We start from the raw sequence: 17,500 nt of genomic DNA, 5'->3' as shown, positions 1-17,500 counted from the left end.
GGTCTTTTGGAAATTGCTCCTCTTTTAGCCAGGTTCTTGACAAGGTAACTACTGAGCCCCTAAGATCTAATTTTAGGTCACTGTAAAGTTTTAAATCCACCCCTGCTTTTAATTTAATGACATTGTTAAGTTCTTAATTGGGTCACTGCAACCCAATTATTGGGTACTGCAAAGTCCTTGATTTACCTTCAAGTATCCACTTTTAGGGCACTGTAAAGTTCTATTTTTTGCCACTGGAGCTACCAAATCCACATACTGTTTGTAAAGTGTGTAAGAACTGGACGATTCATAAAGCCTAGAAATGATGTGTACCCTTTTTACATGAACCATAGCAATCTTTGCGATTTCAGTTGTTTTTTCTTCTGCCAAAAGTTCCCTTATTTTCCAAAGGTTGGTCTCCTCAAAAGTACAGTAAATATTCAGTCAAGGTGAAAATCATGAGGCATTATTAGTTTGCCAGCAGAAGATCACGCATCCTCAGAATTGTTGACATTGACTCTAGGTTACACTACTAGATAATATAGAAAACTGTGATGCTAGTTTAATGAATTAATAAGAAATCAGTATAATGACTTATTATATTAATTCTAAAGTAGTTAAGCCCAATGGTTGAATCCAATTTGTAGACTCCTAAAGGATTTGAAGATATTAGACTGAGAAGGAAATAGACAAAAGCGAATGAATAAAAATAAAAGGTAGATTAGAGTGCAGCTGATAGCCAAAGGAACAACAAAATCTGAATATTTCTTCAGAGGGACACCGTTAATGAACTTGACAAGGTCTTCCTTGATTTTTTTTTATAATAGTATTGTGCTTGTAAATAGATAGTCAAAGTGCACCTGTAATAGTTCGGATATGTGATACATCCTGGTGTTCTTTCTTAAACTAAATTAACAATTCTGTCTCTTTATTATTGACTAATTAGATACCTTTCCAGTATGTGGTAAATTGTTGTTTCTAACTTTATGGGACTAATGCAATACCCTTCTAGGTCATGGTGAATGGTTCTTCAGATATAACATCAACAGTTGGGCCAAAACTGCGGATTTGGAAGGATTCTGCTGAAGCACAAGGAATCTACCAGTGCATCGGGAGGAATAAACATGGAAAAAATGTTCTGAGCAATCATACCACAGTAGCAATTTCAGGTGGGAAAATAAGAATATCAAACAGTTTTTGGATTGGAATAAAGTGAAGAGAGTTACTTCCTTATTTTGTAGGGACCAAAGTAGCAAAAGTTCCTTAACAGGCCAGTTTTCCATAGAATTCTACCAATAGATTTCCCTTATTAAGTAATAACAGTACCATGCCTTGAAAAGAGAAAGAATGGAACGTTTATTAACTATTTCCATGTTGGTTTCTGATTAAGACTTGTTGGAACCTTAATATATCTTTTTAAGCCTACTCCAGACTTACTTTTTTCACCAGATTACGGTCAGCTAGCCTTTATGACACTTGAGGCTGAAGTAACCAGGGAAGAATCTGAGCAACCGATACACGTGAATAGCTCCTCATCTGTCATTGAAGTGATCAAGGGAGATAAGGTCCTGTTGAAGTGTAGGAAAAACAAGATGGCGAACTTAACAGATGAGTTCATGTGGACTTCACAGGATATCGATTTTCATCAAGGTATCTTTATACATATATACTGTATGTATGCATGTATGTATGTATGTGGGTATGTAATTGTGCTATGCAACAAAATACAGTATGCATTCCCTATGTGCCTATTTTCATAATCCCTGGAAAAAAAATATATCAATGCACCATAAATTCCCAGGGCAATAACTTCTCATAATCAAAGAAACTATATATATAAAAGAATTCCACTTGAAGGTCAAAATTCATTACAGAGAACATCACAAAGCAAGAAGAAGAATTTTCAGAAGTCTTTGAATGGAGATTGGACCCGGACCTTCGCAAGTACAATGACACAAAGATCAAATGTCTGAGCTCTGACGAGAGGCTGATAATTGTCCAAGGTAAACGATTCAACATAAGCATTAAAACTGAGTTTACAAATGGAGCTTGGCTATGATATTCACATCCGTTTGAAGTCTGACCAGGTTATACTCTGGATATTCATTGTTGCAGTTATATTACTTCAATTGTTCTTTTCTATTTGGTCAGAATATTCACAGCCATATATTTTCCAATATGCATTCAATCTCTCTGCTGGTAGTTACTGCATTACATCATAATCAAAATAATTTGCTATGAGTAAAGCGTGTCAGTAAACTACATTATAAGATGACAGAAAATACAGCCACCATACCAGCCAAAGAGAGAAGTTAAACAACCCTTGAGATACAGATGAAGGCAAAAATTTCCTCTATGCAAGGATATTGTAGTAAGGGTTTATCAAATCCGTTACCTTATGATACAGTACTTTCCCCACAATATGTAGAATATTGCTAACCTTAATGAGTACGAAAAGGCAAGGAGGAGAGGCAAGAACTTAGGTACCAATAGATCTTCGTAGGTCAGTTGCCAAAGTTTCGTAAGCAGAACCGATTTTCCTTAATGACACGTCATCTATTTTTTCCAAGGAAATTAAACTTTTTTTTTTTTTACAATGTTTTAATGTTGAATGTAGTTGTATAAAGAAAAAAAGATTAGAGATGTGAGTCAAACTAGTAAGGCTAATCTTTAAAAATAATGATATAAAAACTGGGCGAAAGAGGATTAACGAAAGTATCATACTAGGAGCTATTGCATGCTACACACTTTAAACTTTGAGCAGTATGAAAATAAACTTCTATTAGATTCATAAAGGGATTCTGCAGGGAGGTAGAGACATCCTAGACTCCATTTAGATCTACCATGATGAATAGCGCTGATTCTCTTGGAATTTAAGAAGTAGTTAGTTTTTGAACTGCAAGTTGAGTTTGTAGGTTATTCAAATCATCACTCACAAATGTAAAGAATAAATTGTTAAATTTCTGGGTCATTTATAATCTTCAAGGTTTTAAAGAGATACAGATAATGAATTGAGAATGAACTCTCATATATACATATATGCAACATTAATTAACTTCAGCTTTAGCTTTATTAAGGGCTATTTTTCTTGCCGCACTTGCTTTATATTCTTATACTTTACCACTGTTTTTGCTTAATTTGTTCCATCTTGCAGCCTAGTCTTCTAACTTTAACCTATTAGTGTAACTCTATAGTTTTACCATATGTGCACTTGGTGCTGTATGGCCCCATAAGCCCATTTCTGGGCTACATAGCTCAAATCCCTAAATCCAATCCTATTTCCATAAAAATTACCACAGAGGCCCAGGCACCTAAACTTGTGGCACACGAGGCCTTTGAAAAGGTCGTCGAAGGTATCGGGAGTCTGGATCTGGGGACAGTGGTAAATTTCTCATGCAGAGCTACAGGAGTTCCAGATCCCATCATCAGGTGGACGAAGGTAGGTGATAAGATGTGTCCAGAACTTTGAGTTGTATTGAACTCGCGTGCATCCAATTCCAGCAGTTCATTGGTATTCGTTAGGCATAGATTACTCTAATAAAGATTGATTGAGCTGAAAGAGAAATGCGCCCCACAGAAACATACATTTTCACCATAAAATTAAAGTTACACTTGAAATTTATTAAATAGTTTTTTAGCTATGATTTTAATACTACAGAAAACCTTGCGTAGTAACATAATAAAGAAATTGTCTATTCAGACCAACCATGGTAGGAATAAGGTGAAATTTGAATGGCTGAGAATATTTTAACAAATCCCATGTGCAGTGTGTATATAAGATGTCCTATTATGCCATATAAATAAAACTACTGTATGTTAGGGATGATAATATGATGTAGCTTCTTTAGTTAAGTTTAGTAAAAAACTCATGATAGGGATTATAACAGTTTTAGGTACTGTACAACTAGGTAAAGCATTACCACTCAAGAAATCTAGTTGCCATTCAGCTGGATTATCTAAGAAGTGTTTCGTGACGTAAAAAGACGATAATGCCTGTGTTCTTTACAGTTCATTTCATATCAACTTCCAAAAGTTGATTTTGAAATGTGTTAAGCTATTTACGAACCAGTAATTGTGCATGTTGATATAGACTCTTTGGTCAGAAAAATAAACAGATTTTCTACCTTTCATTACAATCCCATCAATGTTTCATAAATGATTTTCAGGACGATGAACCACTGAAGGATGAACGCCCACGGGTGAAGATTGAGGGTTCTACCCTAAGCCTTTACCTGACCAGAGAAAGTGATTCTGGTCTCTACAAATGCAATGTATGTATTGTACAGCTTTAGATTTTTTACTTGAAAATAGAGTTATGAGCACGAGAAAACATAAATTGCAGATATCCAAGATTTCATTAAACAATCAATTAAGATCTTGACAGAACCTTGATTGATATGTAACCTTTCTATATGCTAAGTTATTATAAAAAAGTCTTCCAGTCTATTTATTAAAAGAAATCAATGGAAAGTGGTTAATTATGATTCAGTAGTTACCACAGAGACACAGTATTTTTGCCCAATTATATCATGTAAGCTTTGTACATAGGTCCCTAAATCCTTTAAGGAGTGTCCACTCAACTGGGCAGTGTTTGACAGGCAAACATTGTAACAAGAATGTATGAAAAACAGCAATGAATACCGATGACGTCAGAAGCGAGAACACTACAGGTGAACAACCTCCCTACCATGTACAAGTGTTCGTAATTTGCCAAGGAATTATGATACTGACAGGCATAGGATTCCAGAAGTAATATGTTTATGTTATAAAATCTAGCTGTTTGTCACACATAAATGGTATCTTCATGTTTATGAATATTTGTATCATCTAAAGTATGCTGGAGTTCATTCTTGTTTACTTTTCCTGAAGTCTAATTCGCAGCCATCTTGCATTTTATGTAAAGTTGTTACATGGATTTCCCATGCAGTTTTTCCAAAATGTAGTAATTGTAATGTTTAAAACGGACTATTTTTGGGTGAGATGGCCATGTCGTCCTGATGGAAGTTCCTTAAGGTAGCTTCCTAAGGGATATATGTACTACAGTGATATTCCTAGAGGATTTTACCTTTAGGTATCCAGAATCCTAACTCCTGGCACGAATATCCTTAAATTTTCTCTCAAGGATATCGTATAATATCAGAGGACGTATTCTTGACACGCCATATAGCAATCTGCACCCCTAATAGCGTTTGCGCTTCGAGGAGGTGTAGCAGAATAGAAGGGGAGCCGTATCAAGGTTACCCCCGTTCTCGTACTACTATTGAGTATGACAACAGCGCCATTTCCACGATGGCGGACATTCTTTGTAGCATTGAGCATGGGGCTACAGATACAGTACAACGGGAGGGACACTGTGAAGATCTTTTCTTTTTTAGAGGAGATGGGTGGGTCCATCAGGACCACATGGCCATCTCACCCAAAAATAGATTTTTTGCTTTGCTCTAAATCCATTTTTTGGGTTCAAGCCATGTCGTCCTGATGGAAGCATACCAGAACATTAGTGTATCTGTGGATTTTCATCAGTGCCTTAACCTCGGAACAACATTTTCTATGGTCATGGGGACCAATCGAGACAAGTGACGTCACCGTTATCCGTCATCATCACTAATCATAAACAATGTTAGTGCTTCCTGCCTCCTACAGGGAAGAGTCATTGTGTATCCCACTCAGCCTATTTGCCGTAGCCTTCCTTACAATATCAAATTATAGAGTTTCCTGATCAGGAAGACTCAAGGATAAAGGCTCTACCCTTTAAGGGTTAGGAGTGTATCACCCCTGCCTTGAAGCTATTTAATATTGTAGAGTAATCCGAATACTGATTTCTAATCAGGATATTGAAGAAATTATATTCATTCAATATGGGATTGGGTTCAGCAAATGCCTGTGTATGGATATCTAAGATATATTGGAAATAACTACTAGTATAAAATATATAGTGGTTTTTTATCTGCAGTATATTCTATACTGTAGATATACTGGCTACCTGTATAACATATACTGTAGTTCAGCCGGCATGTTGCCGACATAGCTAGGTCTTGCCAGCATATCTAGTATGCTAGCTAGAGAGAGAGAGAGATAGCATGGAGTAAAGGCTACTCCTTTACTGTGTATGTATACAGTAATGAAAGATGTAAAAGTCTAATCTTACTGCCTTTCTCCAGAAAGAAGGTTCTAATGGAAGGGGAGAATGTACCATTCAGGCTTCCATCCAACTACAGTACTATTGCTGGCAAAGTGCCGCCAATATACTGCCGGCAGGCTAGCCTCCGGCAGTATCAGTACAATCAGTGTGCTGCCATCTAAGTCAGCACTTATCTGCGCCGGCCTGGCCGGCGGTATTCCGGCAACAGAACCTGTGGATAGCAGTCCAAGGGAGAACTGAAGAACCTTGGGGACAGAAAGGGACTTCCCACTCACAGCCATCATGGCTGCCGGTAGCCGCCAGTTGCCGGCAGCCATCCGACAGATAATGTGGCTGCCAGCAGTATGCACTGCCGCCAGCCATGGTTACTGACATTCAACATGGCTGCTGACAGTTGTCATGGCTAGAGAGGGAGTCTGGCCGGCTCCGGCAACCTACCAGCAATGGTAAGGTTGAAAGATGCCGGCCCAATGAAAGACAATGGCTAGGCCATCAAAAGTGGACAGAGGGGTAGGGAACAGGGTCCTGTATAGCGTGTGAAAGGAACTGGCAAAATTGTCAGTCCTACCACCTCTTAAAAGAAACTCTGTTTCAGTATCGGCGGAATCCTAGGTGACAGGAGAGTCTCAGTTCTCCACCCTAGAGATTGCCGAGACAGTTAAGGGGATGGCGGCATTGCCGCCTCCTCTCAACAAGGGAGAAAACAGAGTTCCAGTGCCACGTCATCCTAGGCAAAAGAAGAATATCACTCTTCAGCCTAGGGGACTGCGGCACAGGATAGTCCTCTAGTCGCAAGGAGAAGATGGTATCCTACCACAACTTCAAGTGCGGCTAGGGAGGGCTAGCCTCCAATGCCGGCAGCCTAGCCGACAGGGGAATGATGGTATCCTACAACCCACTCGCCCTGCCGACAGGTCGCCAACATAAGACTAAATACTCTGAGATTCTGGCTAAATCCCAAAACCTGCTGGTATACCACAACCAGCGGTTTAAGGGAAGAGACAGAAAAACCCTAGGCTAGTCATGTCTGAATAAAATTCATGGCACGGCCACTAGGGTTGTAGCCTGAAGCTACACTCAGAGGGAAAAGAGATTACCCTTAAATCTCCAAGGAGACGTGTAATGTTTCATATAATTCTAGGAGGTATCAGTCTCCACTTGAATTGAAAAAACAATACACGAGGGTAACCGGGGAAATGTCTGAACGTATAATAAAACGCCTTGATTAGGTTACCTAGGCTAGACGAGCTCTTGGTGACCTAAATTACCGAAACTCTAACTATACGATTGACATGGAAAAGGAAAATTATGCACATTATCAAAATCTTTACGAGTATAATTGCCTAAATAGCTAGATAATTAAATAAAGCTATTTAAAACTGGAAATCGTTCGGCTAACTAAATAACACATGCCTAACGAACGATGGGCCCATGGCGCCTCCAGTAAGAAGCCTAGCTCTTAGGCACAATAAATTACTCTAATATCATTGTGAAACAGGAGTTAAAATATACTCATAGTAAAGACCCGATACTCAACTTTCCAGAGGCGGAAGAAGATGGAGAAAGCATAATTATAATCCTGTAAAACGATCTAAAAGTTAGATCCACAGGGAATACCACCGAGCAAAATCGCTACAGAATAAGGAATGTTCGCCATCGTGGAAATGGCGCTGTTGTCATACTCAATAGTAGTACGAGAACGGGGGTAACCTTGATACGGCTCCCCTTCTATTCTGCCACACCTCCTCGAAGCGTAAACGCTATTAGGGGTGCAGATTGCTATGTGGCGTGTCAAGAATACGTCCTCTGATGTTATACGATATCCTTGAGAGAAAATTTAAGGATATTCGTGCCAGGAATTAGAATTCTGGATACCTAAAGGTAAAATTCTCTAGGAATATCACTGTAGTACATATATCCCTTAGGAAGCTACCTTAAGGAACTTCCATCAGGACGACATGGCTTGAGCCCAAAAATGCCATTATCTTTGTTTTCATTCTAATCTTGCTGCTCATCATAGCAATGCTATCTGAATGCATTGGGCTGGAAAAACACTAACTTTTTAGCCCAAAAGTTTGACTGAGTTAAGTACCTGTGTGTAGACATAACTTGTCAGCTTTGTCTGGTGAATGAGTAGCACTGTTTGGCGCCAGATCCATCCTTAAGGTTTTTATGTTTCTAATGTCATCACCAGTCATTCCTGCCACCGTTCATAATCTGGTAACGATTTTTGCCCATCAGACAGTGCCCGGTCATGTGGATGCACCCTTATGCTTCTTCACCATTTATTTCTTTCACACTGGTATCCACAGGTATCTAACAGAGCTGGATGGGAACATGACTATGTGAATCTCATTGTGGCCACTGGATATCATTCTCCCGTTGTTATTTACGTAATCTTGGGCCTTTGCATCATTGCCCTTGTCTGTGGGATTGTCGCACATTTCGTAAGAAAAGATGTATGGAAAGGCGTTTTTGTATTTTTTCTTTGATGACATGATTGATAACACTATTAATTTACTTTTAATCCTCTGTACCTTTTCCCTCCTTTTTTCTTTATTACCTCATAATCAATGCTAGTCCCACAGTTACATTCAGTTGGCTGATTTATTACTCTATACTATACAGTGTATATACCCTAAACTTATTTCCTTCAGTCGCGCTAGTTTAACTTGGTTGTCTATCACCTACTAATAATACCTTTGTTATTCATCGAAATATATATAGTATTAGTCTTTCATTGCATCCACAGATCTAATATCTAGCCACTACATGTGTCAACATAAATATGTGAGCAAACTATGCGTCCAACACATTCACTCTACCTCATGGCTAGAATGTTGACAACTGAAATACAAGAAAATGCTCTCACTTAGATAAAACAACGATGATATATACTAAGACTATAAAGTGAATATAACATAATACATTCCTAATTACCTCTGCTTTCATATACTTGCATAGGTTAGGCAAATGATAATATAGATAACACAACTATACACACATAAAATATCTAAGGTACACTCTATATGCTCTATCTTTTTGATCCCCTAGCTTTGCTTTAGTTTTTATAAGACATTTGCCAATAATTTTCATGTTAACTCCTTTCATTATTTTTAAGGCAATTAATAACCTTAATCTTCATCTTAAGTTACCAAAGTTCTTGATTAAATCCTGCCTTAGTTATCCATGAATTTACTCTTTAAGCTATCACATTTCTAGATTGAATCCTACTCGTTAGTTTCCAAAGTATTTGACATTCCCCTTCTGTAAATTATAAAAAAAAAAACCAAGGTATCTTAGTTTCTCATCTTGCATGACTGAGAGAGGAAGAAATAAGTTAAATCTCTTATATGATCCATAGAAAAGAAAGAGGAATTTTATGCTAGAAGAGGTGGAGCAGTTCATGAAAGGCGCGCCGGATCGTCTCAACCCCGAGTTAGGGCTCACCCAACAAGCTCATCTCTTGCCTTGTGATATGCAATTTGAGATAGCAAGAAGCCGCATTGAGTTTGGTACGTATTGGATTCTTTGTTAATTACCTATTTATTATTTACTATCATCCATGGAATTTTTTTCTCATTTTACAGCTAAATAAAAAAAAGAGCTATGCTTGATTCATACCGAAAAGAATCTGTTGTCACTTTGAACTGATTAATATCACAATTCTATGCAAATATTATGTCTTATCCAAGTCCCTCTTTTAACAGTCAATTAATGTATGTTATTCAATTAACAGGAAAACTCATTGGAGAGGGGGAGTTTGGGCATGTCTTCCAAGCAAAGGTGGATGGCCTTCGAGCAAATGAATTGCAAACAACCGTTGCAGTGAAGACGGCCAAGTCTCGGTCTAATGAAGTGTTCAGGAAGGAGCTCATTGCTGAGGTCAAGATCATGATGCACATCGGCAGACACACAAATGTCCTCAACTTACTTGGAATTTGTTCAGAAAATTTGGCAACAAAAGGTCAGGAAGCAATAGACGTTATTTGTTTCAGTGCAACAACAGTTGTCCTTCAGGATCGTGATGGCATTTTAGATATGCGTTTTGTATTTCTATGTTTTGCAAGCTGCACTAAACAACAAAAGATATTTCACAACTTAAATGTAAGGGCTTGCCTTGTATAGAGTGTCTGATTGAGCATGATAGCTTTAGAGTAATAACTCCTGTATATTTATGAGATTAATGGTGCCATTGTAAGAAACAATACGTTTGTGAACTATATACATCGTATATTGATTTTGAAAATGCTTATCAATGAAATAGTAACTGTATTCTTTACTAATAACTTTTTCTTTTGAGGAATCAAGTTTTCTAAAGAATTGGACGCTTTGATTTGACAATAATTTCTCTGCATCTTTTTTAAGTAGCCTATCAGAGCCTATCAGAGAAGGGAATGGCAGTAAAATTTATCAGAAACAAAAGACGTGAAATTAATTATGATGGCTCTAGATATCACCATATGAATTAAATGGGGAATTGCAAAAACTGGTAAAAAGCTACATGAACTTTTTGTATCTGTATGGAAAGAAAGCTTATGTGTTTCTATTTCAATAGACGTGAATAAGTAACATTGCATTCCTGGTATATGTAAGGGCTAAAGAATGCTAGACAGACAGCATCATCGCCAAGGAGAGTGGAGGATGGGGTTGCGATTGAGTCTATTTGTCATGAATTTATTTTGAACAATTTATGTTTGAAACTTCCCTCCTTGACTCAGAGTTAGTAAACACTTTGCTGTCATAAACATCAGTCAGTTTCCTACTAATTATTAATACAAATACATAATATTCATTGGCTTAAATGTCCATGGCCAAGAACAAGTCTGAAGTCATTTTCTTATCAATGAACTCACATTCAAAACCAGAATGAACTGGAAACTAATAATTGCCTGTACAACAGGAGAACTTCTGGTGATAATCGAGTACTGCCGCCATGGCAACCTTCGAGATTACCTCCTACGACACAGGAACAACTTTGTACTGGACAAGAATGCAACCGGACCCCGCAGCCATTCTGATAGGAAAGCTGAATCTTCTGTATCTGCATTGTGTGTATAAATTCTGCATTATTTAAATTTCTCTAGGGACACTAGAATTTATATTCTATACCTTTTTCGTGTTGAATTTTTAGTAAAGGGGTGATCAATAATCTAAAAAAATATATATATAGATTTGCTGCCTATGTGGATGATTATTATCTCCGCCAAGGTTATAATATAGAGTCGGTTTAATCTTTTATTTGTCCATGTGTTTGTCTGTGGAAAGGATAACGTCAAAACTACTCGACGGATTTTGACTAATTTTCACCACAGATAGACCTTGGGTCATGGACGACGCCATTAAATTTTGGAGATGATCCGGATCAAGATCATAATTCTGGATCAACTTTGCACTTTTCACCATCTACAGTCAGCATGTGAAAAGAGGGACATGCTGTCCGTAGACTTAAGTTAAATGTTATAGTAGATTCCTCCAGGTTTAGCATATAAAAAATAGTATTTTGTCCATAGACTTGAGTAACATGTTGGCAATATTCACTGGCAGAGGCCTAAAATCTCTGATTGCTCTTGTTTTGATAAATGTTTTCATTAATATTTTCCTGAATATGATATGAACTTACAATATACTTTATCCCCTGATAGATCTTCTCATCACCTGTAATAGTAAATGGCTAGATATAATAGACAAGCGTTTCCTCATAATGATTTGCTTCTTAGATAAAAGTTTTGTTTTTACTGAATCTGGTAATGCCTTTGTTATTGTGTGGCTAAGGGAGTTTTCAATTTTTTTTTAAGAACTTTAACTTTGTTACTATGCTTTTGCACACATATTTACATAGGAGAGTTAATCAATGATATTCATGAACCAACACAGATTATGATGCCATCTAACTTGGTAGATTTCTTTTGGTACCCTGTTATTTGATGTATCCACAGCAGTATTGTATATCCTGATAACAGTTTCAGATAGATAATTTCCGAAAATTCTATGGTAATTTTATGTTCTTCCCCCCCCAAAAAAAAAACATTCTAATTGAAATTTACAAAACAGAGGAATACTATAACTAAATTCCCACAACAGAAATGTTATAAGTTTGTTAAAATGTTATCAAGACCTTTGCAAAATTCCAAGTCAGTATTTGACGATTCAAATGGTACGAAGGTTTTAAAAAATCTTAGTTTGGCCCATCTTCTATATGTAAACTGAATTCTGAAACCGATTTAAAAATGCAAAGGTTAGATTCTTGAATACTGCCATATTGAATCTATTTTCATTGTTGTTGCTCCTCTCCTCGACAGACTGTGTAAGGATGACACTCGCTCCTCTCATCCAGCATCATCTGCTGCAGGAAGTGATGTCAAGAGAGATTCGATGCTGAATGACATCGAACCGAGTCATCTAGATCCTCCGTATAACCCCCATCAGTGTACGTATGGCAAAAAGTAGGGAATACACTAAGTCTGAGGTAAAATTAATTCTTATCCTTCATGATAGTGCACTGGTTTACCATTGACTTACTGTATTTCTATATCTTACCTAGTATATTAGTAGCCTACCTTGGTTTACTGGCAAATTTTAATGCAAACAAATTGTAATACGAGCATACATATTTGAACTTGGTTACGAGTATTGCATCCGCTAGCGAGTGTCAGTGTAATAATGATTTGAGGTTTCGAAAAAAACGCCTGTACAGGTACTACGCCAGCTAGGAAGACCACCTAAAAGAAAACACAATCACAGCCTATTGGATGGCTACACTGCCAAGTGGGATCATAGAATTCTCAGTGGCTATTCCACATTGCTATAACCTCTTTCCAGTGCGTCAAGCTGAAAATCTCCGCGTACAGCCTTAGCTACTTACAACAGCACTTACATGCCCCATCATGTCAGCATGAGAAATTTGGACGCCCTTCACCAGCTACTGCATGAGATCATGAGGGAGTGTTGACATGTCTACATGGCAACACTTTTTCATCTAATTTTCATGCCAGTGAATTATCAATTGTATGTATTTATTTTTCATTGTGAATTATTAATTTTGATTCCTTTCTAATGTTCAGCGTTATACATTGTTCCATAATTACCAGTACAAACTTTAAAAAGGAGTGTATACATTTATATATGGATGTGTGGAAGGTATTGAGTGAATTTCCTTTATTTCTTATAGGAAAAATTGTTTTATAGTATACGAGCATTTTAGTTTGCGGGTTCGCTCCCAGAACAAATGAGAGTTGTGAACTTAGTTACTACTGTGTATAGGTACAATTTCTTTACTTCATTTCAAGGACTTAGAGTCAAGGTTTTCAGAGGGAAATGCATCCAAAATCATTGGGAAATTGAAAGAGTTTACTTTTATTTTATGTGCCCAATGTCTTACATTACATAGATGTTCTTATGCACAAAGTGTAGAGATTTCTTAATCATATCTAGTTGACCTGCATTGAAGAGACTCATCTTTACACTTCATCTCCAATCATAACAATCCCTCTTTAAAGTCCAAAAAGATGTTATGATTCTGGAAACTCAAGAAAAAGTAAGGAAAATTTGAGTAAATACTGAAAGGTTGGTTAATCAAACAGATATACAGAGGTATCTTGGTATACAAGCAACTCAGAATACAAGCAAATTAGTGTATGAGCATAAAATTTGAATTAGTATATGAAAATTGTATTAGTCTGCAAGCAAAATATCTCTCCTGATTGTAATGTTTGTAAACAAGTACTAACAAGACTAGCACGCAATGCTCAGAAAAGTTGTACATTACCCTTACATCACCCATGCAGCATTTAAGTGATTTTTACACCAGTTTCGTTTGCCTTAGCTCGTATCCGGGCTCCCACAGCTCCCCCTCCGTGCTTAGATATTAAATCTCTCACTTTCTCTACAGTACTTGTACTAACGTCACCTAATGATATCTTGCGAGCGTCTGTAGAAGTGTTTCTTGTAAAGTTGTGACCGCGTATTCTTTATAGAATTATGATAGCTATTGTTCAAGCCAAGTTAACAATATTAACAATACAATACAGCATCTAAACAATGGCCCCCAAGATGATTAAGAAGGATGGTAAGAAGATGATTACCTTGAGGTGATAAAAGAAATTATTGAAAAGCATGATCAAGGTACGTGTGGTGCAAAAACATATAATCGTACAACGTCGATGATTTATACAGTTCTTAGGAAAAAGAAGAAATCAAAGCAATTGATGCTGAGATAAGAGTGCTTACATTGGCGAAACAATGACCACATATTCTTGTTAATGTGGAAAATCTGCTTCTTTTCTAGATCAATGAGAAGCAGTTAGCAGGAGATACGATAACAGAGAACATCTTTTGTGAAAAATTAAAGATTTTCTATGCTGGCCTTATGAAAAATGAGCCTGGTACATCAGCAGACAAAGAAAAGGGAACATTCAAAGCGAGACTTGTTTGAAAACTTCAAGAAAGGAACAGGCATCCTTAATGTCATGGTAAGACTGCAAGCTCCGATGGCAAGGCAGTAGAGGCATTCACTTCCAAATTTGAAAGGTTCACGGATTCCGAGTCTTTGAAGCCTCAGCAAGTGTTCAACTGCAACGAAAACGGTCTGTTCTGCAGGAAGATGTCCAGGAAGAACTTCATTACTTCAGAAGAAAAGGAAATTTCCTATCACAAGCCCTTGAAAGACTGTCTAACCCCGATGTTCTGTGCAAAGGCCAGTGGGGTTTACAAAACCAAACCTCTCATGGTGTATCACTCGGAGAATCCACAAGCCTTTAAAAAGAACAAGAGGCAAAAGAAGCAACCTAATGTCATGTGGAGGCTAAACAGCAAGGCTTGGGTAACAAATTTTGTTTGGGAAATGAATCATTGAGGTTATTGCTTACAGACATGCCCCGGCCCATTCTCAACCACTGAAGAGGAGCTAATGGAGGAATTCAGATTCTTAGAATCAAGTTTCTGTCACTCAACACCACTCCAATTCTCTAACCCATGGATCAGGAGGTGATCTCAAATTTCAAAAAGCTGTATACAAAGGCAATGTTCCAAGGTCACTGAAAGGACCATGCTCACCCTCCGAGAGTTTAGTAAAGAACATTTCCACATCGTCCCCTGACTGAAAGTGATTTATAAAGCTTGGAAAGGGGTCACCAAGAAAACCCTCAACTCTGCCTGAAGGAAAATGTGGCCTGAATGCGTTGATGAACGCTATTTAAGGGATTCAAACCCATGTAGGAGGTCGCTGACGATGAAATTGTGTTCATGGGCTAGATAATTGGGTTAGAAGTGAACAAGTATGACATCACAATCTTCTGGGTGAGCATAGCGAGCAGTTAATGACCAAGGAGCTGTTGGAGTTGTATAAGGAGCAGCAACAAGAGGTAGCTGAGGAGATTTCATTTGTGGATGAGGAGGAACAGAGTGATAAACCTCTCACTTCAAAGATTCTGAAAATGTGGAAAACCCTGCAAAATTTTGTAGAAACACATTACACAGGTTAAGCTTTGGCAGGGCGGGTAACGAATCTATTTAGAGACAATGAGACAAAAGCAGTCGTCTCTAGATAGGTTCCTTGTAAAAGTTGAAAATAAGAGTATAAAAAAAGATGACAAAGTGTCCTAAAGGCTTAATTAAGTGATTCAGTTAGTGATAGTGAACGTCATTCAAGAGAGAGAACTCTCAATATTTTACCAGAAATTTTCATAGAGGGAGATTCTCCCTTCAAGCAGTAACCTCCTCCTCCTCCTTTCTTGTTTCCCTCACCCCAGCCACGACTATCTTCAAAGGTAAAGTTCGAGATAATTTATCAATACTTTCTTTTTTTTATGAACTATTAATTTGTATTAATTTCTGATGAATACAGTAACATTACAAAACTTAAAGAATGAGTGCATACATGTATTTATGGGCGTGCGTAATGCATCGAGTGAATTCCCTTTATTTCTTATGGGAAAAATTGTTTTGGTTTACGAGTATTTTGTGTCCCGAGGTCGCTCCCGGAAGGTATTAAACTCTGAAACCGAGGTACTGCTCTACAGTACCCTGAATTTCACAATATTGAAAGGATGTACAGTATAGATATAAGATAAGAATTTAAGGAGTGTATTCCTATGCCCTCATTTTTTCTCTACCAACCGCTACCTTTCTCTTCTGCTGTTTTCATATCTCACATTCCGTCTTTCCCGTTTATTCTACTAATGACCAATTTCTTTGGCTCTTACAGTCGTAACCTCCAGCGCATCTGACCATGCCCCTTACGTATACTCAGACATGACACCCATGAAGGAGAACCTCACTCAGTCTGACCTCATATCCTGGTCATATCAGATAGGGAAGGGGATGGACTATCTTTCTATGAGGAAGGTAAGGAACACTTAATCTATAGAAAGACGAGAGAACACCTGATAACATGAAAGGGTCACACATAATCAAAGAGGAATAGCAGGTCCTTTTTCTTGTTAACATTACACCATCAAGTAACAACTCTGACCTACTTCGTTGAAAGAGTTAAGTGCATATATTCTACATCTGTGTGTTCAGATTTGTATAAAACGTGCAATCTTTTCTTTTGAATATAAAATTTAGGCAAACTGGAACACATTGCAATTATACAATTATATTTGAGATAGTAACATTTTGAGTTAAAAAATACAAAGAGCTTTGGTGATTTGTCAAAATTTGAAACTTCATCTAAGAAAGCTAAGGAGACCTTTTCCAAAACGTCATAATTGACTTGAAAGTTCAGTTTGCTAAGAAGTAAAATTACCTTTAATAAAACCAGAAAGAATGTCAGAACTTGACTTTGGAGACTTTCTAAACTTGATTCTGATTGAATCATCTGAGATTAAGTTAAGATTGACCCAACCAGTGTTTATTTGGTAAGCATGATCTGCTCTGCATGGCTCAACGCCAGGTGGATTTGTTTCAATACACAAAGTTCACTCACCATGACACTTCTTAGCCTGTATTGGTACAGCTTTTCCTAGTAAGTGTTGTGTAATGGGACTCAAATTAGTTTGATTCAGTATAGCTAGGAACAACTCAACAGATTTTGATTTAGCTTTACTCCCTCCGTGTGGCTCTTCATATTTTGTTTCCTATCCAAATCAGCTTCAGTTAAAAAACTCAGTTAGGCTTGATTTCATTTGGGCAAACTTGAGTCTGTACAATTTGCTCAGTTTGTATTTGCCTGATCTTGAACATGGGCTTCCTAGTGATCTTTTCAGATTTATAAAGAAATTAGTAATTATTCTCTTATATCCCTCACGTTAAATAATAAAAGGCCATAATCTATTCTTTTACATGAGAATCGTTCACTTAATCTCTCTTATCAGGATAGTCCAAATTTAGGTCATTGCCCTTTTACAAAACCACGGGAGTAACTTTTAATCCCTCTTT

At 37.4% G+C, this 17,500-nt stretch overlaps 1 protein-coding gene across 1 annotated transcript in view; it reads left to right on the top strand.

Annotated features, from left to right (window-relative positions):
• LOC137648189 (vascular endothelial growth factor receptor 1-like) overlaps positions 1–17,500 on the top strand; it is a 48,945-nt gene that overhangs the window by 26,756 nt on the left and 4,689 nt on the right. Inside the window, exons 5-16 of the mRNA XM_068381117.1 lie at positions 1–44; positions 992–1,148; positions 1,429–1,629; positions 1,854–1,982; positions 3,279–3,418; positions 4,146–4,250; positions 8,434–8,580; positions 9,486–9,636; positions 9,861–10,088; positions 11,025–11,172; positions 12,424–12,551; positions 16,326–16,465. The exon at positions 1–44 is cut by the window's left edge and continues 153 nt beyond it. Coding sequence (XP_068237218.1) covers positions 1–44; positions 992–1,148; positions 1,429–1,629; positions 1,854–1,982; positions 3,279–3,418; positions 4,146–4,250; positions 8,434–8,580; positions 9,486–9,636; positions 9,861–10,088; positions 11,025–11,172; positions 12,424–12,551; positions 16,326–16,465 — 1,718 coding nt within the window. The remainder of the gene's footprint in view (positions 45–991; positions 1,149–1,428; positions 1,630–1,853; positions 1,983–3,278; positions 3,419–4,145; positions 4,251–8,433; positions 8,581–9,485; positions 9,637–9,860; positions 10,089–11,024; positions 11,173–12,423; positions 12,552–16,325; positions 16,466–17,500) is intronic.

The sequence above is a fragment of the Palaemon carinicauda genome, chromosome 10 (assembly GCF_036898095.1).
Source record: "Palaemon carinicauda isolate YSFRI2023 chromosome 10, ASM3689809v2, whole genome shotgun sequence".
In the NCBI taxonomy this organism is placed as follows: domain Eukaryota; kingdom Metazoa; phylum Arthropoda; class Malacostraca; order Decapoda; family Palaemonidae; genus Palaemon; species Palaemon carinicauda.
Note: the sequence above shows the minus strand (reverse complement) of the source record. Positions and strands in the feature narration are given on the sequence as shown.